General features: G+C 41.8%; 2 protein-coding genes across 2 annotated transcripts in view; one reads left to right on the forward strand and one right to left on the reverse strand.

Moving 5' to 3' along the window:
• Positions 1-23,307, reverse strand: part of egfem1 (EGF-like and EMI domain containing 1) — a 43,090-nt gene that overhangs the window by 5,726 nt on the left and 14,057 nt on the right. Inside the window, exons 10-23 of the mRNA XM_016661560.1 lie at positions 22,745-22,882; positions 22,531-22,653; positions 22,087-22,209; positions 21,718-21,978; positions 21,464-21,592; positions 19,287-19,415; positions 18,717-18,845; positions 14,703-14,837; positions 14,206-14,340; positions 11,519-11,650; positions 11,091-11,219; positions 3,563-3,691; positions 2,705-2,833; positions 1,022-1,150 (exon numbers count right to left, since the gene is read on the reverse strand). Of these exons, the coding sequence (XP_016517046.1) occupies positions 1,022-1,150; positions 2,705-2,833; positions 3,563-3,691; positions 11,091-11,219; positions 11,519-11,650; positions 14,206-14,340; positions 14,703-14,837; positions 18,717-18,845; positions 19,287-19,415; positions 21,464-21,592; positions 21,718-21,978; positions 22,087-22,209; positions 22,531-22,653; positions 22,745-22,882 (1,950 nt within the window). The remainder of the gene's footprint in view (positions 1-1,021; positions 1,151-2,704; positions 2,834-3,562; positions 3,692-11,090; positions 11,220-11,518; positions 11,651-14,205; positions 14,341-14,702; positions 14,838-18,716; positions 18,846-19,286; positions 19,416-21,463; positions 21,593-21,717; positions 21,979-22,086; positions 22,210-22,530; positions 22,654-22,744; positions 22,883-23,307) is intronic.
• Positions 14,872-18,683, forward strand: LOC103152918 (EH domain-containing protein 2-like). The gene is made up of 6 exons (XM_007573601.2): positions 14,872-15,845; positions 15,958-16,134; positions 16,396-16,493; positions 16,898-17,310; positions 17,638-17,802; positions 17,905-18,683. The coding sequence occupies exons 1-6, from the start codon at positions 15,625-15,627 to the stop codon at positions 18,466-18,468; spliced, it is 1,638 nt and encodes a 545-aa protein (XP_007573663.1). The 5' UTR covers positions 14,872-15,624; the 3' UTR covers positions 18,469-18,683.

Below are 23,307 nucleotides of genomic sequence, written 5' to 3' on the forward strand. Positions count from 1 at the left end.
TATATATATATATATATACTGAGACTTATTTACACAGGTGACCTGTTTCAGTTTCTGACACTTTTGTGATCTTAAATCTGCAGGTGAAAATAACTAAAAGCATAAAGCAACGAGTAAAGCGCCGCCGCACTAAATGATCACATTGTCCAGCCCTGCCTGGTTGTGCAGAAAAGACCTTAAGCCGTGCACACATTCAGCACTTTGTGGGAACAAAGACGCGTGCCATTTCCCTTTCCTCTCTTTTAGATAATTCTGTGAAAACAGCGAGGCATTCAGCACTTGACTGGTAACAAACCCAGCACTCTCAGCAACTTTCCCTTGTGCCCGAAACCCGGCCGGACATTCTTTCACACACCCTCGCCGCCTATCTGCATATACACTCATCACAATAATGAATGAAGTCCCCGGACAATCAGTCATAGTGACCAAGATGAATCTGTGAACCAAACGTGTTTTCGGGTGAGACCGCGGCACTCTGCTACTCAGTTAGGCAGCAGCAGCAGAAGGCAGCGAGGGGGACAGATAAGAAAGGACTCCAGACTAAAGAGGCAATTACAGCGCTGTCATTATGCATGTCTGCCTTCCAAAAGCCCTTATCCGCCGCCGAGGAGACAAAAACAATGCCTTCTGTTTTACTTGGCAACCGGTGTGTAACATTTATCAGATGTCGAGGGAGTGTGTGAGGAGAGGAAGGGAGCTGGGGGTGGTGAGGTGGTGGTGGTGGTGTGGTGGGGGGGAGGTTAAAGGAGCAGTGAGGCTAGTGAAGCTGTTCGTATACAGCCCTACAGGGTATGGTATAAATAATGAAACGTTCTCATACAGTCCTGTGATAGTGAGGGTCTCACATGGAGGTGGAGTGCATTTCCTAGAATGGAGTAAACTGTAAACTTTCCCAGGAGCCGGAGAAAAGAAGGGGAATTCTAATCAGCGCGAAGCGGGCAAGCTGACAGCTGCTCACCTTTCCTCCGAAGATAAATATATTTTGCTGACACCGATGTTCTTTTTTTTTTTTTGTTCTTACTTTTCTCACATCCAGACCCCGTGAGTCCAGTTGGGCAGCCACAACTCCCCGTCTTGTGGTGACAGGGCACCCCAGGGCGGCACTGACAGCGGCGGGCACAGGAAGGCCCGTAGAACCCAGGAAGGCAGGCTGATAAGTCCGTAGAGGGAAACACAATCATCTCACGAAAAAAATCCTCTATTCTGCCTGATTCACGCCGCTGCAGTTTCTTCACTCCACCCCCCCCAAATTTTGTAGTTTTATAAAAGAAATCTTAGTAAATAGAGTCCAACTGTGTGATATTCTTAGTACCTGTGAAGGTTACAGAGGAACTTTTGTTCCACAGCATCACAAGGACCAAAGAACTCACCAGAGAGGTGATAAATAAAACTGTGGAGAAATTTGGAATTATGGTGTAAAACAATGTTTCTAAAAAAAAAAAAACATAACAATCTGTATATCCCTGAATACATAATCTCATCTGTGAAGCATGGCAGTGGCAGCATGAGGTTCATCTCAAAACTCTCAGTACAAAGCTGATACATCCAAACCCCAAAGTATTAACTCAGGCTGAAAGTGGAAGCATCATGCCACACTTAAAAAATATTTATTTGTGGAAAATGTTGAAAATCATCTAACTCTGTCCTTCCACTTCACAATTATATGCATTGTAGTGTTTTGTGAAATAGCACATAGAATCCCAATAAAATTAATTGAAATATGTGGTTGTAACGTGACAATGTAATGATTATGTCCAGTTTCAAAACTGTGCAGCTTTATTTGTAAAACGACCCAAGTCTATGAAAAATGCAGGGCCTGGTAATACTGTGTACATGTGTCATGTCCTAACACCATACTGAGATATTGTGCAGCCTCCTTCCTCACATCTTTATCTAATCACTCCTTAAACAGAAGGTTCCAGAGGTACAAAGAAACTCAGTTGCTGCTCCAGTTGCAAAAACCAAAAACTCCTACATCACTAAAAGATGTTTGATATTTTTTAAAACCCTGGTAGATCTCAGTGTGCGACAGCCAGTGGATGTCCAATGAGTTGCACTCATCTACAGGCTTGATGTCTCTTTATCCTACTATGTACCAGCGACTGTATATTGAATAGTAAAAGTATTTGGAGAACATTCTTGCCCTCTTCTTTTACTTCATGTTATCGCTGCAACAAAACTAGTCCATCCAAATCTGTACTTTTAAGGGAATCTTCTGAAATGATTGCTCTTCTTTTAACTCGTCTATGGCCAATACGACTATAGACTCGGTAATCCGACGGAGGTGGCTGGTAAGACTTTGGTGAGGACTCAAGTCCAATTTCAGGTGCTGAGGAAGGTTACCTCTGTCATGTTATGTTCGGATCGTCCTCTCTTTACAGTTTTCCAGCTTCTTGCCTGCCGTAAAGAAAAAGAGACATAGACTCTCTTTTGTACCTGCTGTTATGGTTAGGCCTAATAAACTAAAACTGGAAGCGCTGGCGCCTGTCATATTCCACTGTGCACTTTGTGGACACTGACGGCTCAGACTTGGGCTGTTCTGTTCTGGTCTTCTTTTACTACAAAATAAGTGCTGTGTTGTGTATTGTGTTTCTATTTATTGCGCTATTGGATGACCAGACACGTTGCAAATTAATTACCCATTTTCATCCCACCATTGATGGCTATAAAGTTTGTAAAGTTACTTAAGTGGTGAGATACTCACGCAGTTGGCAGTGGGCTCCGGTCCAACCATCTGTGCAGCTGCATCGCCCGGTGACGTGGTCACAAATGCCCCGGTTCTGACACTCACAGGTCTGACCGCAGTTCTCTCCAAATCGACCTTTTTGGCACTCTGACAATGCAAAACATACATGGGCACAATAACTAAGTATTACCGTGCAACACTAAATCCTCTACAGGAAATCTGCAGAAGACCAAGCTTTATAATGTTATAGCTTCAGCCAGGTTGTTTTTTTTTTTTTCTTTTAATCAAATAAACGCATTGCTAACTGAAAGGTGAACTTGACATTTGGCGCTTGAGGGGGGGGAAAAAAAACAAAAAAACAAAATGAGCAAATGGCAAAGATAGATCATTAGCTCATATTAGTGGCTTTCTGCTGACTCGAGCTCTGATAGCTGGAACCACAAAATGGCTGCGGAAAAAGCAAAGCCATGAATAAAGCTGCAGAATCACAGACTTAGAATTTTAGTGGGCAATTCACAGGCTTCATTAAAACAAAGCCATGAAATCCTCAAGAAACTTCAGCATGAAAACACTTATTGGTTAGCTGCTAAAAGACTCTTCCAACTTATGTTCTCCCTTCCCTGATTCTGATCTCTATATACATGTGGGTGCATTTATCCAGAATAGACCTCAATTAAACCCCGGGTGCCAGAGGGCACTCTCGTCCTCCCTCCACTCTCCTCCCTTACGCATCCCTAAAAAAGTCATTGGCAATGTCTCATTATATAGATAATTGTTTACAAACACATCTTAGTTGTGCTTTTAGGAGAGGATGTCGTGAAGGGCCGCAGCGAGGGCCTCCCTCACACCCTGTTTTAATGATGTGGCTTCCATTACCCAGAATGCAGTGTGGTCCTGCCCAGCCGGCGGTGCACAGGCAGGCTCCTGTGATGTGGTGGCAGCGGGCACCGTTCCTGCACTCGCACATCTGGCCACAGTCAAGCCCGTAAAAGCCGTCCGGGCACGCTGTGGGCCGAGATAAAACATCCGACTGGTTAGAACTGGCAGCGCAAAAGGTTTGATGCCAGCTTTTTTCACATACTTCTCTCTCTCTTTCTAAAAAGTCGTACACTTCCCCTCCTACTTTCCCTCTCAGCCCTGCCATCTCCCCAAAATACCAATATCAAATTGCAGTACCACGCTGCGGCGGCAGCTGAGCGCCTGCGTTCGTTAAGTGAGCTCCTGTCCCCCACATGTGTGGTGGATCTGGGCCACATCAAAGTTTTATGGCGGATCAGAGGCCTCCCCCAACCCCCTCCTTTCTTTAGGGTAGAGGGGGCACGAAAAGCCGGTAAATAGAGCACCTGCTGTGTGCACAGGCCCCTCCAACCTACGGTAAAACAAAGCCTGGTTACTGTTCACACACACACACACACACACGCACCTACGATGCTGCTGCAAGAAACAAGCAGATGCCAGTCTGAGGGTCTGTTTCCCATTCTCAGTGAGGGCTAAAAAGACTGCTTCAGTGTGCACAAAGTCAAGTGACACTCACAGAGTTTTCTAAGCATGGTGTCCACTCTCAAAACAGAAGCTAGCCAGAGGCTGGGGGCATGAATGGGCCTTTTCCACCACCAGGATGTAAATATTGTCAGCAAGCATGACTTCATTTGGGCAGGAAGGAATGACTTTGTTTATTCACAACCTATTTTTGATTGCTCGGTTTGTTGCTGTGGTGATCAGAGCCTAACCTGAACGTAATAGCTTGGAAGTCTTTACAACAACAACAACAACAAAATGCCTAATTCTTGTGTTGATTCAAAGGAACCCTGATCAATGACTATTGGTCAGTGTTGGGTCAACACTAATTCAAACCTGCCCAATGCAATTTTTACCTGTGAACACCATTGTAACGTCATACAATGGTGTCTGGATTATCAAGAGATATAAGTCCCCCTAAAAAGCTCAAACTAACCAACAAAAGTGTGTAACTTAGTTGTGCACCATCCGTTGAAACTTTATATTACAGTTTATTTGCATTTTGTTAATTTCTGACCAACAATCTGACTCCTTGGACATAACTGATTAGGACACTTGATTAAACCAAAATTATTATAATTAACCCTCTGTGAGTAGATATAGTTTATTGGAGTCATAGAGTTTGATATCAACAGCCCCATGGAAGCTGGCACCATTCACATCCAGTGAGGTTGGTTATGATAGGAGCAAAACTGTAAAGGTAGGAAATGGTGAAGAGGCAAAAGGATCTGCTTCCTCTTTGGTGCCTTGGTTTTCTGCTGCAGCAGCCAAACCTGAGCAAGAAATTCGATGAATATTTTCCAAAGGAGGGGGGAAAAAAATCATCTTTCTTTAATGCCTCATCACCTTTTCCTTTTCTCCTCATTCCAGCTCTTTTACCTCAAGGTCTTAAACTGGTGAAAGCATCTTTCCTGCTCAGCAGTTTCTTGCCTGGTCACTGCTGTGTTCCCACGCTGACAGCATGACGTCTTTGCCCGTCTTAGAAGTGGTTAGAGAGCAGTTTTATTGAAGCTGGCCCACTGAGGATGCTGTCATCTTAAAACAGCTGTACATTAACTTAGCGGTAGCAAAATGGACACTTTATTGTCTGTTTATTGTCTGGACTGTATTTGACAACCATGGCAACAAGGAGAGGATCACCCTGGCATATTTATTTACAAATTCTACAGTGGCTCAGCACATTAAAATATGAGCACTTATACTGAAACATCCTCTGCGCTTACATGTAGTTAAGTACATACTTCACTATGTCATGCCAGCAGGGGGAGTAAGTATTCATATCCCCAGCAAGGCACCAATGTGGCCTCTGATAGTAGAGCATTGACATATAGTGTTTATAAATATAGACTCTTCCCTATGATTCTTTGTTTATAGGTAGGAACAGATGTTTTAGCCAAAAGCTACACACACACAGACACACACACACGAACGCACATACGGGCCATCAATGAAAGCCTCCATCTCTTGACTAAATGAGCTCTTTAAGACAGCGGGATTATTTCCAGATCCCTGGTTGTGTAAGAGCCACTGCTGTCAGACTATAAAGAAGGTCCAGGGACCACACAACCAGCGAGAGCGCACCACAGAAACAGACCGGAGAGACAGAACGCAGAATAAAACTTCCTGGTGCCAATCAGGGCCTAAACAACAACCAAACAAGCAACAATAACACGGATGTTTCGACGTTCGTTGAGCCGGAGTTCTTTCTTCTGCAAACAAGAGGCAGCATTTTGAAGCAAACATCAAAGATGCAGAGCAGCGCAATCCACATTAATTGTACCTGGAGAAGTAAAAGTTCTAGTCGTAACGCAGAAAATGGGCCTCTTTTCCTTAATAATAATTGACTCAAATGCTTCCCATCAGCACCAGCACCACAGCCAGGCTTCTGACAAAGTCACGTGGTATGTAGGAATCACTGTGAACCTACAGTGCTCTCCACAATTATTCATACCACTGTTAAGGAGGTGTGTTAAGGAGGTGTAAAATATCCTTTTTTTATTGCAGCAGCATGGTCTGACACAAACGGAGACAAATCTCAAGGTTTTTTTTATTTTTTATTTTACCTTAATTTGCACAGGTTGTCTCATTGAGATCTAGGATCTCATTTACAGGAGAGATTTGTTCATTACTATTACTTATTGCCACTTCTAATATGTCTAGTAATTTAAATACAACTTTGACTTTGTTTTACCTATGCCTTACTTTTTTATTTTACCTACGCCTTACTTTTCGTGTCCATGAACTAATATACTTCCCCTTGGGGAAATATTACACGACACAGAAGTCCTTGTCTTTTTGTTATTCTTTAAAATGGGAAAATATAGACGATGTGACTATTCTTATATTCCTACCATTTAAGTAAGAAGACATGCATTAATCATTATAACTTTGAAAACAGAAACAAGAAAAGAGCTGCTTGAGTAAAGTCGTGCAGAGTGATAGTTAAATAGTTTAAAACAACTCAAACTGTGATAAACAAAACCAGATGAAGACCCAGGTTCATCTTAACACCACACACGGAGAGCATGACGGTAAGAGAAGGTAAAAGATATCAAAAGCCCAGAAAACAGTTGGATCATCAAGTCTCTACCCAATTGTTTAGGGCGAATACTAGATGAAAAAATATATCTTTTTATCACATCACAAATGGCCAAGACTTTTGTGAGCAGGTTGGTTCTTGGACTTTGTAACTGGAACCATGTGCTTTGGTCAGATGGGACTATGATTAAGCCTTCCCACCCCATGCCCACTGTTGGGTGTAGTGGACGATCTGTGACGTTGTGGGCATGTTTATATTCTAAGGCAGGGGTGGGCAACTCCAGACCACAAGGGCCAGCCTGCTGCAACTTTTAGATGTATCTCTACTTCAACACACCTGAGTCAAACAATGAGGTCATTAGCAGAGAACCTGACTGCACTTAGGAGATGACTCAGCTATTGGATTCAAGTGTGTTGGACCAGGGAGACATCTAAGAGGTGCAGGAAACCGGCCCTCGAGGACCAGGATTGCCTGTTCTAAGGCCATAAAAAAGTGTTTGTCATCATTAACTATTTGAACTGCAAGGATCTTTTAAATACTAAAAAATCAGGTAACTTCCACCATAAAACACTTGCTGCTGGTACATCTGAATTTCTCCACTCAGGGACAATAAATATATACTTCTATACTACTCTATTCGATTACATCTCGCTCTCAAGACCTAAATTGTACATGAAACTTGTGGATTGAGCTAAAGACAGCACAACAAACAAAATATGACTACAGATCATCTCAAGAAACGTTTGGTCTTAACATTCTTCTTTGCATCTTCAACCTTTTAGAGGGGAGCTCTACAGAGAGAACATTCAAAGAACTCACACACCAGAATATTTCTTGAGTAAGAAAATTGCACACCTTCTTTTTGTCTGGCTCGCTTTCATTCTGCATTTTTGAAGATGGACTAAACCGCCTGGTCAACATAATGCAGTAACAGCTACTCATCACAAGCAACCGCTCAGCGGGCGAGCCAACAGGATATTTAGGATGTTGTTCTGTTGCACGAGTCAAACGCCACAGTACAGAAAAATGCAGCAAAGAGGGAAAGACAGTGGCATCCTGCTATGGTGACACAATGTAAAGCAAGTTACCAGAAGGAATTCAATGTTTTCATGTCACATATATGTCTGTCATATCCTGCCTTGGTTTCACTTTCTTGACCATCTTGCTAGATAGTTCGCTTGTTTTACCACTTCCAGTTAACTTCCAGTTAACTGCACCAAGGTTCACTTGCAGATGAACCATGAATGAGATTTCCATTAGTCTTGACCAAAGTTCCCTTGTTTGATTCCTGGCAGAGATCAGCTGAGCTTTCACACCTGTTAAAACGATGATGGGCTATCCGAGTAAAGGAACTCTGGTCTGCTTTATATTTGACAAGCAACTCTGGTGTGAAAGCTAAGAGTTGTCCTACTGTCAGAATGATAGGATGAGCGCCAATCATCCTCCCTCTCCTCCTACTAACTTTTCCTACTAACTTTTTACTTTCACGAACTTTGAAAATAGCGCTATATCAATTGTCTGTGTCTGCTCTGACTTCTCAAAACTCCAGTAGGTTGTGGCAGATTGTATTGAATCAAGTTCTGACAGAGATTTCTTACTGTTAAAGGATAGTTGTTGTTTTTTGTCTCCACTATCGCTACATGCATGGTTGGTATGAGGGATTGCTGTAGTGATGACTCAATGCGACTTTCTACTGTTGCTATGTGTTCGATCAGAAGGAATGAATGTCGCAAGTCAACGACTCGATCCAATCTGCTGGGTTCCTTTGAAAGAAACTTTTTTAAGATACCTTGAGATGTACTGTTGATTAACTAGGATCAGGCAGCAAGTGTGTCTGAATGAATTGAAATGACTTTTTTGTAAACTGCCTCCAAACTACCTTTGTTGGGAATTGGCACTGTGTGAATAAACTGAACTGGAATTGAATTGAACATTCAGAGTGTTGACAGCAGGGGTGACACAAGCTGTGGGGACACATATGGTCATATGTAAATCCACCAGTGTGGGATTCTTCACACATACTGAATGAAAGAGGTCACATTAAAGATCATTGAACCCTTTTAGTTTCAAATGATATGCTGCCAAAACACAAAAGGAAGAAATACAAGGTAAGACGTACATCTTTCCCAGGGGTTCTGATACTTGTGAGGAAGTCTTCCAGTGAAGATTGCCAGTGTTTATTAAAGCGCCACGTAGATTGGCCATAAAAGTTTGAGTAACGGATAAATTGAAGAGATCTGGATCGTCTCACCGACCAGGCCCTTCCAGAATCCTATTTGAAGGAGAGACTCTGCAGAAGACCACGTAACTGGACACCTCTGTTTAAACCTTAAGAAAATGAAATTTGGTCAGTCCAATGGCTGCATTTCTATAACAATATCCAATCAGAGTGATGACTGCACATCAGACTGTTATGACTAGGGATGTGAAGCTCTGTTCCAGGGTGACAGACCCATGATTTAAGAAGCCCTGCATACTTGGAAGGTGGTATGAATTTCATTGGCTGGTAGTGAACTCACAGTAAATCTTTTGGTCTGTAATAACACAAGGCCACTTCAAGCCAAAGGACTATAATCAAGAATGAATTTGTTACATGGATGAAATTTTTTGGACTGTTGCAGCTCAGGACAAACATGGTGATGATGAGATGAACAGTTACACGAATAGCTTGCTACGACAGCGTGGCTGCAGAGACACACTCCATCTGTCTCAGAATGACTAATACAAATCACATCTTGGGATTTGTGTGGCCTTAAAATGGTTTCAGTTATGACAGGCTGGTGATTCATTGGATTCAGCGTTAACTGTGAAACGTGAAGAAATGTCCTACAGCACCCTCTAGTGTATTTGGAGTTAAAACTGTTTGTGAACGTTTGAGTCTAAGGCCGACACGTGGATACAACTAAAGGATCTGAGCATAAATTGTTGGATACAGTAAATAGCAATGCCACAGATTAAATATGGTTCTAGAATACCATTCATTCGTATGGTGCCACAGCAATAACTGGAGAGCGATTAAATACATGGTACAGCTAAATGGAATCAATAATAATACAATCAGGCATAAAAAAGTGATTTCAAAGTAATAGATTCTGTTTCCTACATTTCAAATCATTACTAGAGCAGGTTTGTGTGAGGATATGGATTTTTGTATGTGTCTTTTTCATAACCTTTGTGTCCACAAATGGGGTCCAACCGACCCCACACATGTAAAACTCGTATCATTTGCCACAGTCCTCTACGTTTGCCTCAGTCCTCGCACCCACAAGGGTTAATCGAGTCTCTGTGTTGTTGTGTCTTCCCCTTGATTGTCCTCAGCTGTCTTTTGTCTCCCCAATTACGCCCTGGTGTATTTACGACCTCCTGTGTTCCCTGCTCCTCGTCAGATCCTTGTTGAGTTGTGTCTTGTCTACCCTGCCTTGTCTCTCTTTGTGTCTTAGTTCCATTTACTACCAATGTCTGAGCTCCTTGCTTTATTGCTCACATGTGCTGCCTGGACTTTGTACTCTCTGTATTTTCATTAAAATCATCATTTTCACCACAATCTGGGTCCACCGCCTCATCCTCACCATCCACAAACAACCCCATTTCAAGACGGTTTCAAATACATAACAGGTCGACGACACCAGTATTTCTCACTTTCGGTTCTCAGCAGCCACTGCCCTGCATATTTTAGATTTGCTCCTTTTCCAGAACACCAAACTCAAATGACTGCAGGCAATCAAGAGCTGCAGGGTTACTCGAAATAGGCTTCACAGTTAGAAACACCTCATTTACCTCACAGCTGAAAGTGAAAAGTGGGGAAAGCGTTCTCAGACTGATGTCAGGAATTGTTAGGAGTTACAGTGTCCTCACCTCTTCCCCCCAGAATACACATTTCTATAGGTATACTTTGATTAAAAACAAGGATAATATTTGGTATTTGTAATTGAAATCACCGTCGTTTTTGATGTATGTTTCTTTTAAAAAGAGTTTTCATTTGACTACACATGTGGCACTAATTTTAATAACTTCACAGACTTTGGCTCAATATTTTGAAATATATTAAGTGACTCTGATCGGTATCGGGGACAAAAAAATGGCTGATCAGGTCATTACTAATTTCAAAATAACCCTTTGAGTAACTAATAATAAGCTTTTCATTCTTCTGAAACTGTACAGAACAAACCCAAATGACACTGCCTCAATCATTCACACATGGTATGAATTGTATTAGGTTATGTTCAACCTGGTCTCATGTCAAACAAAAAACAGACAACATCCAAAACATATCTAAAAGCATAAGATGTGGTAGCTGTTTGAACTTTTACATTAAAAAAGTAAATAATGAATGACATAAAGGCTTACTTTTTTCACAGAGATGCCCAGTGAATCCAGGTGAGCAGATGCAGGCGCCGCTCACGTGGTCGCAGAGGGCTTCGTTCTTACACAGACACTCCTGAGCACAGCCGTGTCCATAATGACCACTGGGGCACTCTGTGGAGCAAAAAGACGGGAACATGATGAACATGAACATTTAGGAACATGATAGAAAACAAAATTTTAAATCTCAAGCATGAAATCAACACAAAATGTAACACATTTACATTTTCCGTGCAATTTGTGTCATGCTATGTTTGCTATGCAATAAATCTCTAAAACCACAAACAGTGCAACAGGCAACTCACTAAAGTTAGGTTAAAGATGCAGTAACAACAGTTAACCCCATGGTGGCAGCATTCACTAAATGTTTTGACATTGAAACTCAGACATCATCCCCCGAACTCCAAACTTACTCTCTTCACAGTGGTCTCCGGTGTGGCCAGCTTCACACACACAACGACCACTGACCGGGTCACAGCCCACAGAATGATCCTGACACTGACACCTTCCAATGCAGCCTTGGCCCCAAAAACCAGGTTCACATGCTGAACAAAGTTAGGCAAAACATACTGGTGAATTCAATTTGTTTTTCTTTCCTTTTCTTTCTGTACTATTCTGCCGGACTTGCTGTTTTTTTGGAGGGGTGGGGGGTTTGTTTATTCTTACTTGTCTCACAATTGTGGCCAGTTTTGCCAGGAGGGCAGATGCAAAGTCCATTCTTTGAGTCACAGCTGGCATCAGGGTGGCAAGAACAACGCGCGAGACAGCCAGGTCCAAAGTGGCCTGCAGGACATGCTGTGTATGACAAGTGGATCATCAGAAAACAGATGAATATATTTCAAAGGTATAAGGGTATTGTTTATTTATCTTCTTTTTTATGATGTGACACATGACAAATCAAGGAGTAATAAATGTCTGAGAGGTTTCACCCTCTCAGTATCACTAATAGTGATAGTGGAAGTCAGTATTAGTCATATGCCTCATTTAAGTTTTTATTGTTGATTGTTTAAAATAATAATAATAATAATAATAATAATAATAATAACAATAATAATAATAATAATAATAAGGTCAATGAAGAATAAGATACAAATCAAAGAGTTAGAAATATCTCCCAATTTTTAACGTCTTTAATCTAAAAGAAGAATAAAACTAAAGTGCTGTTTGACAAGATGAAGCAACGCAGAGCTCCAAAAGCCGCCGAGTTCAAAATTGTCTCTGTAAACTATTAGTTAGAGACAGTGTAACGAAATAAACACCTTCCTGGCAAGAACTTCCTCTCTTCCCAGCAGGACAGTCGCACTCTCCAGTTACAGGATCACAGGGAGCTCCTCCGCAGTCACAGGTCAGACGGCAGTTTTCACCATAGTTTCCTGTTTGGCAGGCTAACAACAGTTGCACACAAAGAAATTAAAAGGACGGGTAAATAACTCAACATTCGAGGAGCAGCTTTAGAGAAAACACTGGACAGGGCGTTTTTGTGTGTGTGTGTTGAGAAAGAAAGCCACACGAGAAAACGTTTTAGAGGATGTTTATTTGTTCGGCCTCTGCCAATAGCTTCTGGAGTTGAAACTGAAGTAAATCTTTCCTTTCATGACCTCGCCTGGAACCTAAGTGTTGGAAATTCAAAAAACTGATTTACTTTTAATGTGCCTTTGAAGAACTCAAGCGGGCCTGGCTCTACCTGAGCCACAATATGGACATACTTTACAATTAGTTTTGGTTTTTCTTTTAGTCCACTTCACAAGATTGTCACTCCTGAAAAATATTCACCACTAAGCATTTAGTTTCAGGAGCACAGCAGTCAAATTCATTCCAAGAAGAATACTTTCACTAAGTAAATTTAGGCTTTTGTAATTCCAAGTATTGATCAATTTAGTTATTAATCAACAGTATCAGAATTAATAAAAAATAATCAGAAAAATTCTGAAAATCATTGATAAGAATTTATGTCAATTTGTGACTGTGTGTGCAAATACATGAGGCTTAATATCTCTTCAAAGTATTTATTTTTATAAAAGCTGTCTTATTTTGGCACATTTTAAGAAGCCTCAACATAATTTACAGGGATTTCACAATTCACATAATAACACAACATAAAGAAGGGCAGAATTGTGAAGCGGAAAGAAAAAGATTTGTGGTTTCCAAAATGTTTTTTTTTTCTTTAAATCTGAAAAGTGTAGCGTGCCTTAAAGTCCAGGCCATCTCAGTCGATACCTTGTGAAAACGCCTTTTATTTGTAGTTGATGTTATTTGCGGCTGCGTCCTTAAGTGCTTTCTGCATACATTCAAATGTCTACCGATTCTTCTTATTCTTTGCAAAATGGCTCAAGTTTGATGAGACAAGGTGGGTGATCGTCTGTGAAGCTCAGTTTCAAAGTCTCGTCTCAGATTATGTTGATCTTTAGGTCTGGACTATGCCATAATATAAAGCATATTTATATGGTTTATATTAAAGCCTCTGCATATGCTTTAATATAAAGAACTCCATTGTACTTGTGACAGTGTGTTTACCGCTATGGTCCCGTATCGTACTCCATTTTTCACAAGTATTTTGTCAGTCACCATATTTTTTTTTTTTTTTGCTTGGCCTATTGTGTTCCTTGGTCTTCATCATGTTTGTTCACTAATGTTCTCTAGCAAACCTCTGAGGCCTTCACAGAACATCTGGTTTTATACTGACAACAAATTAGACACAGATGGACTCTTTTTACTTGCTGGGTGATTTCTGAAACTAACTAGTTGCACTAAATTTTATGAAAATATATCAAAGTAAAAGTGAACACAAAAGCACACTTTTCAGATCTTTATTTGCATTTATTCAATTAGCATTTCATCTGTGCTGGTCTATCATTTTAAATTTAAATAAAACACAAGGACGTTTGTGGTTGTAATGTAGCAAAATGTAAAAAAAAAAGAATATGTCAATACTTTTTCAAGGTTCTGGATGCAAACAATACCTTCACATGGCAATATCTGTCTGCATGCAAGGCCTGTATGATAAAATAGGTTAAATCAAAGCAATTTAATGTCAGATTTCTACACTTCTTTATATGTAAGATCGTCCTTTATTACATATGAAAACAATGTTTTGTCTCACCCAGTTGACACTGGTCCCCCTGAAGCCCAGCAGGACATCTCTGGCTGCAGACTCCGGTCTTAGGGTCACATGACCCTCCACCTGGACAATCACATGACTGCTCACAGCCGGTGCCAAAGAAGCCTGGATCACATTCTGCATTGGGAGACGGACAAAAAGGGAGGTTTGCGCGATTGCAAATACAATGTTTTACTAAGCAAAATGCAGAAGACAATCATGTCACTCAACTCAGCTCGGCTTTCACCCTGATTTTTTTTTTTCACTCTTTTATGGGACACTATTGGAAAAGATGCATTTCAAAGTAAACCGCATCACTGAAAATGTATTTTCCCCGAGTGACTTGCGTCAGAAACAGATTAAATAGTTTATCACAATATTTTTAACTGTGAAATGATCAGCTCATTAATATGACCTCTAAAGCAACATCTGACTAATTCAAACTAAAACTGTTTGGAAGGTGCATAAATTTTAGGTAGCAGTGAGTAAAGCAACTATACCTTTCTCACAAAGCAGACCGTGATATGCAGGCTTGCAGAAACAGCTTCCTGTTTTTGGGTCACAGCCGCTGGATTGCTCTTGGACACATTCGCATTCCTTGGAACAGCCTGCTCCGTGTGTCCACTTGGGACAAGCTGAGGGACGGACGGGGTTGTTGAAAAGAAGACATGAACCAAAAAGCATGAATTCAGAGGAGGCGCAATAAAGAATGTCCTCAAATCGGTGCTCGAATAAAGAAAACATGCAGCTCACTGTATTTATGTTCTGTAACAAAAACTAAATATGTTGGCCGCTTCTGTTTGCTTAAGTTGAAAGGAAATATGCAGAAAGGAAACCTGAATGATCAACTTTCACTTTGAATGAGCAGAACAAACATGGCCATGTTATCATAACATTAGATTTCTGTTTGTCTTAGTCAAGCCAATTTTAACACCATTAACTGAACTTTGTGCAAACTCCCAGTTACCACTTATGCTTGAGTGTCTATTTCAGTGTTTTCTGCAGCGTTTTAAGTCATAAACTACTTACTGTAATGATGCCATTGACAAAATGTTCTTGCTTAAACTCAGGGTTCTTCACACATACAGCAACATACTACCAAATATATGACTATGAGTACAGATGAACTGCTATGCCCCTAATCACTACAGCTGAATCCTGCCAAGATAGTCCCTACTTAACAACAAACACTGAGCTGCACTCCACCCAGTCCCTCTCCACCACTGGCTTCATGTTAGGTGCAGCTGCAGCTGCAGCCTCCGGTTACACCCTCTCCACCCTCCCAGCGTCCCCACTTGCAGGATGGAGCAGACAGCTGGAGGATTCTGATCATACTCCTTGTGTGCGCTCGCTTCTCCAGTTTGGTCTTTAAACTCTGAAGAACGTCCGCCTCGCGAAGTGAACAGGGGAAACTTTATCAACATGTCTATCCGGAGGTTCTGGAGCAGCCCGAAAACACTGGGAGACGTTAACGTTGTGACAGAAGAGCTGAAGAATCTTTACTACAAGAGGCTGCTGCCTATTGAGAAGCACTACTCCTTTCATCACTTTCATTCCCCAAGTTACGAGGATGCGGACTTTGACAACAAGCCAATGGTTCTGGTAATGGGTCAGTACTCGACGGGAAAGACGACTTTCATCAGGTAAGCCTCAAAACTAAAAGTACAAGTAAAACAGGTCAAAAGTCTTTAGCAGGCTGCGGGTGTTCTGTCCAAGGCAGACGTTGGTAGCAGGTTAAGTCTGCTGAATTTGCAGGTATTTGCTCGAGGAAGAGTTCCCTGGCAGCAGAGTTGGGCCAGAGCCGACCACTGACTGCTTCACTGCACTCATGTACGGAGAAGAGGAGCGAGTCACCCCTGGGAACGCCATCACGGTGGATCCCAAGAAACCCTTTCGCAACCTTGACCCTTTCGGAAATTCTTTCCTGAACAGGTAAGAAAGGCAAAGCCTAAGACAAAAGAAGGTTAAGAACAAGACATCTCTATATGTCGAGATATTTTGGAAGTTCTCAATAATGATTTATCACCAATTATTTATCATCAGTGATATCCTAACCTAACATCAATCCAACCTATGTACCCATGTTCCCATGCAGAGTTACAGGAGCGCTGGTGTGACACTCCAGTGCTTGTTGGGAGACCAGTGAACTGAGATGTAACACCAAATTCAAATGGATTTTTTTTCTCTTTCCAGATTCCAGTGTGTGCAGATGCCAAATCCAGTCCTAGAGAGGATCAGCATAATTGACACGCCTGGGATCTTGACTGCTGCTAAGCGAAAACTTAGCCGAGGTGAGACAGACTGTTTTCGGCATTGGTGGAACAAATCACTGTTCCCCCAGAAATTCTCACACGCACAGTACAGGGTGGATGGACTCCACTGTGGCTTTAAGATTCCTTTAGGAGTACGGTCATAGAAGAGGCAATGAAGTAGAAAAGACCGGCCCATCATAAATCACTCAGCTGATGTCGGAGGCGACGCAGATGAAAGACGTTAGTGAGGAGACAAGCAGGGAGTAACTGAGCAGCCGTTGCTTTGTTTTATAGACACATTTTTCTGTGGGTGTAACAGTAATGGCTAGAAACCAGTGGGGGCCACTGGGACCTGCTGCATGCTCCTCCATGCTGTAAGGCTGCGTGGCTTTCCCCATTAGCTATGCTAATGAAAACCTTGTGTTTCTCTTCCTTATCCTAAGGCTATGACTTCCAAGCAGTACTGCGCTGGTTTGCAGAGCGTGTGGATCGAATCATCCTGCTATTCGACGCACACAAACTGGAGTTCTCCGATGAGCTCACCAGGGCCTTTGGAGCTCTGTACGGCTACGAGGACAAGCTGCGCGTGGTTCTCAACAAAGCTGACAGGGTGGACTCGCAACAGCTCATGAGAGTGTACGGCGCCCTCATGTGGTCGCTGGGGAAAGTGTTCCGAACCCCGGAAATCTTACGGATTTACATCGGGTCGTTCTGGTCAGAGCCGAGGCAGAGGTGCGACCACTACAACCTGATAGAGCTGGAGGAAGAGGATCTGCTAACGGACATAAGGAACCTACCACGCAACGCCGCAGTGAGAAAGCTGAACGACCTGGTGAAGAGAGCACGTTTAGTCAGGGTAAAAATACTCACTCAAGGTTAATATTTATAAACTCACCTGGTGTTAAGGTGACCAGAAGTTTTCAAGCCATTATGATTACATTTATCCTGATACAAGTGGAGGTAAACATACACATATTTGTCACTGTAAATTAAACTTTTTTGTCTATTTAGATGACAAGAAATCCACTGTAAATAAAACCTTGTCCACCATTTTCTATATGCTTAACAAAGACTGAAGAAGTTTGTTTTCAGTTCATGATGACCAAAACAGTGGCTTTGAAGTTAATGTAACATTTATGCCAACAAGGAGTGCACATAACCTTCTCATTTGCTCCTTTCTTAGGCTCATGCACACATTGTCAGCCATCTAAAGCAGGAGATGCCAACAATCTTTTGCAGGGAAAGCAAGAAGCACAACCTGATCTATGAGCTTCCTGCTATATTCACCAAGATTCAGCAACAGCATCGAGTCCCAGCTGGTGACTTTCCTGACTGCACCAAGATGCAGGTCAAACGATTGTCTCTGATGTTTGCATGAATGAAAAGTTTCACGTGATTTTTCTATCCTATTGCCTTCAGTGAGTTCTCACAAGTTTGCATCCATTTTCAGGAGAAGCTTTTGGGTCAAGATTTTTCGAAGTTCAAGACTCTGAAGCCAAGCCTGATGAACTCCTTGAACAAACTGCTAACCACTGACATAGCCAGTCTGGTTCCTTTATTCCAGCAGCAAGAGCAGAGGAAGAAATCGCTACCTGCCGTGTTGGATGGTGAATTTTTGGGAACGTTCCGGCGCGATCAGTTCAAGGGAGACCCGTTTAAGGAAATGCTCAAAGATGATGAGGTCAGCGAAGCGGATTCCGACGAATGGGCTGTGGAGAAATACAAACCTAAATATGATGAGATCTTCTACAACCTAAGTCCACACAATGGCAAACTCAGTGGCACCAAAGTCAAACAGTGGATGACGACCACTCATTTGCCCAATTCGGTACTTGCTCACATCTGGAGACTGGCAGATGTAGACAGGGACGGGATGCTGGACAACGAGGAATTTGCGCTGGCAGTCCACCTGATTGAGGGAAAGCTGGACGGACACTGGCTGCCCAGAGAGCTTCCTTCCCACCTGGTTCCTCCCTCCAAGCGGCTTAGCACATCAAGCGATGCACCAGCATAATCTACTTGTCAGAATCAAAAAGACTGAGGAGACATCACATGTATAATTTGTACAAAATATTTTCAGCAAACCTGATGTCACTGACTGCGAGGCCCATAAAAGTGTACAGTGTTTTATATATTCACAAACTTATCACTGTCTATTCGAGCAGTTATCAGATTTTGTTCTCTCTAACATAAAGTGTGGTACATTTATTAAAAACATTTGTATTATTATATTTTGTCATTGTAATACGCTTTCTAACCAACCTAGGTGGCAGAAGCGACCATATAATCCCAGCGAGCAGAGGCAGGCTCCATAAAGTCGATGGCAGGGTCCTTTGTTGGGGCACTTGCACTTTCGGCTGCAGTTCTTTCCAAAATAGCCCCTCGGGCAACCTGAGTGAGAACAGTGCCAGAGAACTTGTTAGATTTAGATTTAGAGATGACTCCCAAGTGGACTTCATGTTATGTGTCAACCTTTCATGTGTTAGTTTATTTGGAAAGGATTTTGGTTAAGTTTCAAAAAGCTGGGACAGAGTATGCAGACGCCTGTCCGCCCCAGTTTGTTTATGTACTTTCCAAAAAAATTCTGGTTTCAGAAAATTCTGAAATCTTTTTGTCCCTTTTGTGTATGGCGCAAAGATTTTACTATATCTTTTATAGCCTCGTCCTTTTTGATTGCATGGCCCCTTAGTTATAATATGGGCCATGTCATTTGCTTTTCAGTAATATATCCCAGCAAAACCTTCAGAACAAAACAACAACAAAAAAAAAACATCAAAAAACACATAATCCTGGAGGCAGCATTTTGTGGTTCCAAAATATGAGAATACAAACCGTCCTCGCAGAACTGGCCATTTACCCCGAGAGGGCAGAGACACTTCCCAGACACAGGGTCACATGAGCCTCCATTCAGACAGTGGCACATGCCGTCACAGGACTTCCCGTAGCTCCCCTGATGACAAGCTGGAGGCAAACAATGCAAAGGATCATCCTTGTTATTTTTAGATGCAAAACTAAACAATGGATTAAAAGGAGACTTCTTTGCCACGAAAACATAAAACAAGAACTAGAACATGCTTAATGTTAGGAAGCGGTCAGCGACTGATCCTGTGCTCATCTGAGGTTCTTATGCTCACAGGCGTCATAACCAACTCTGGCACAAACCAGCAGGATGTGTTAAAAGAGCAACATTCTTACTGTGCCCGCTTTAACCCCACCTCACACTTTCCTCGCGGCTCTTTTATGTCTCCATAAGGAAGATCGCTTAAGACAAACTGAAGAAGCACAAACGTCATGCCTTGTGATGACAGACAAGCAGAGATTCCCTGTACTGAATTATAAAGAAATACGAGGTGAGGAGGCCGGAAAGGAAACGTGTGACATTTAGAATTGCAACTGGTTCACGAATGTGATCATACAGTATTTAATACAACATAGTTGAGTCTGCATCTAAACACCAGAAGCCACTTTCAAGAAGTGACAGATTGCTTCTAAATGTACTTATCCCTCATTTCCTTCTGCCTCGGACCAAAGACAGCTATTAATCACCGCCCTGAATCGGAACAAAGGAATCTCTTTCTTTACCCAGTAATGGACATCCTTGACCTCAGGCTGTAGTCTTGCTGTGGCTCCTGGCCACACTCCAGCATCGGATAGATTTATTCACTGGTCCCCTTGTGTTTTGGAGCACATAAATAACCCCAGACTCCCACTCTAAAGAAACGACAGGGGGTTGATCCATGGCTCTGGATCGATGAATGCTGTGAGCTATCTTGTCTCTTACTAACAAACAAAAATAATGCTTCAGGTCGTTCCACAGACCTGGATGATGAAATATTGCTTGTAAAAACCAGGCTGAGTGTATGTGCTTTAGTCTTGCCAGTGTAGCTGATTAGGGTTGTAGAACAGTTTTGCATGCTTGGTAAAATATTTTCTTGAGAAAAATCTGTGTGTATTCAGTTTAAGCATAGTTTATTAAGATGTTTATTGTTTTTGCAATATTTTTTTTATTTATCCAGCATGGCTTGAGTGTAAAATGTTGCAAGTGCTTTTATAATGTTAAAAGCTCTAATTTAAATTCATTTAACTAAATATAATGAATTTATTTTGGAAACTATATTATGACAACTAGTGATTAAGAAGGGCATTTCAGGTCAAACTTTGTTGCAAACCTGCTTTTCTTTCTCTCAGTCACATAACAAACACTTAGCATAACATTATTTGTACTCTTGGCAGATTTAGAGTTTAAATTAATATTTTAATTTATCCAAATGTTTCTCCTGATTGAAAATAATGTCAAGGTTTGGAGAGGCCCACCTTCCAAACATGAACCTCTTATTAGACATTTCAACCACATCAATAAAGATGAATTGTCAAAACGCCAGAGGAAACATTCAAAAAGCTCCTCAGCACTTATAAGAAGGGTTTTATTCTTGTACAACTGCATAAATCATTTCAAACTTCTCATTTCTTATTAAAATACTGATACCATAAATGTTTAGACACTTTTTTAAAACCAATGTTACTTCACAATTGTGTGCCCCATTTCGAATGTGAAACAAACGTCAGATTGGAAATGAAAGAAAATGATATGAAATTTAAACCAGCTAGGGGTTTTAATATTTCTGGCCTTGGTTACACCTGCCCAGACACCATTGTTTTGCTGAAAATATGTCTAAACGTTTACATGCTTAATGCACACGGATCTTACTTGGTGTACAAGTGAAAGTTTTTGTGACTGCTAGAATTGATCTCAGGAGTTTATTAGATGTTTTCTGAGAACGAGCCTGACCGTTGCCTTCCTACACGATCCCGCTCGACTCCAATTAAACTTGATTTCTCTGGGTGAATTTCACCCAGGCCAGTCAGCAGACAGAAGAAGCAGTTGTGAATGATGAATTTTGGCACTAGAACCAACTTTTTTCCCTAATGGAACAAACAGAACTCTGATGCTATCCAGACGCAGCACAGGGAGTTTACACCGAAAAGAAAAGAAATGAAACCACCCTCACTCTCGTTGCAGATGATTCCTGTCCAGCCAGGCGAGCAATCACATCGGTCCTTGTTTTCACTACATGCTCCGCTCACGCAGTCGTCACAGCTCACGCTACAGTCATCCCCAAAGGAGCCCTCTAGGCACACTGAAAAGGAAATGGTGAACTCCAAATTACTTTTCTTGTCCGTAGATTTACAGAGGGGGCAATAAAATAGTATTGATTTGATCAGACGTCCCCAGAAGTCTCATCATTCACATTTCTTCCTGTACCTACGGAGCTTTCCAGTCTCAGCTCTCCCCTGTGCTCTCTGTGGATCTCTAATTCTTCGTCACGGTCACTAACATGACGACCATCATCATCATCATCATCATCATCATCATCATCAGTGCTGTGGCGAACGTGCAGGGCTGCCGTGTAATGCACGAGCTGAGGAGCCTTTCGAAACAGCAGGTCAGGCAGTCTGTCGGCCTCCAGCCCTTCCTCCTCTTCCTCCTCCTCCTCTTCCTCATGCAGCTCACCGCCATACAGAGCTGAACACACGCATGGCAAAGCGAAGCTCAAGAGCAAAACTTCCATTTACCTGATTTGATTCGTCACATTTTTTGCTCGCTGATGGTTACGACGCTGTTGTTTCTCACCGATGCAAGCGTGCCGATCCAGATCCAAGCGGAAGCCCATTCGGCAAAAGCACTGATAGGTTCCCAAGGTGTTGACGCAGTAGTGTTCACATCCCGAGGTCTCTGCCAGGCACTCATCAATATCTAGAAGAAGACAAGAGAATTAAAAGCACAGGCCCTGCCATGGCACTGGCAAATTATTGAAGTTGAAGCTAATCTGCTATGCATAAATTCAATAGCATGCATCTGGAGCACATTTAAGTAAACTTTGGCTACTGCATGAGCAATATGCTCTGTTTTCCATTCTCTGCGATGAAGTAGCCTTCAAAGGGCTAATTTCTGAACAATGAGTTAATAAGCAGGCATTGGAATTACAACCCAGCTGTTCTATAAAATAAAAAAAAGACAACAACAAAAAAAAACACCAGACAGGCTAATCTGCTAACAATCTTGCTGCACTCTCACCTTCGCAGCCGCAGCCATCTGGGCTCAGTCTGTGGCCTGCTCTGCAGCTGCACTCATAGCCACCGGGGTAGTTTCTACAGAGGTGGCTGCAGCAGGACTCCACACTCAAACACTCGTCACTATCTAAAGGAAGAACATGTTTTAAATGTTGATTAGAGAGACAGTAAACTAAAAACTGGGATTGGAAAACTTCAGAGAATAGCAAAGATCTTACCTACACAGGTCCTCCTGTCCGTGTCCAGCTGGTAGCCTTGGTTACAGGAGCATAGGGGGCCATTGGTGTTATGCTCACAATGATGAGAGCATCCCCCATTGTTCTTCTCACAGCTATTTACAATCTCCATCTCAATGCCTGGAGGTAGGCGCACCAACGCCGAGGCATGAAACGACCATAATTAAAATGTGTAACAAATGACCAAACTTGCTTTTGGAGCTCTGTTTGGGTCTTATTGTGACTTAATGATTGGGGAGATTTTGGAAGCAATTTGTTTTCCAGATACCAAAAGAAAAAAACAAACAAACAAACAAAAAACATTAACTTATTCCCAGAAAACAGCTCAATGTTTTTTCAAAGCACCTGAACTGTTTCTAGAAGCAGTAGAGACACAAATTGAAGTACAATAACATCCAAAAAGTTAATTGTGCATAATATTTGCATTTCATCTTCTTTCAAATTAGTTCAGTCTCAGTAAGCATTTTGTGCCACCAATTCTTAATTGGATTTAAGTCTCTATCTTGACTGGATTATTTCAACAAATAGTTACGCTTTGCTTAAAA

Source organism: Poecilia formosa, unplaced genomic scaffold (assembly GCF_000485575.1).
Source record: "Poecilia formosa unplaced genomic scaffold, Poecilia_formosa-5.1.2 Scaffold335, whole genome shotgun sequence".
Taxonomy (NCBI): domain Eukaryota; kingdom Metazoa; phylum Chordata; class Actinopteri; order Cyprinodontiformes; family Poeciliidae; genus Poecilia; species Poecilia formosa.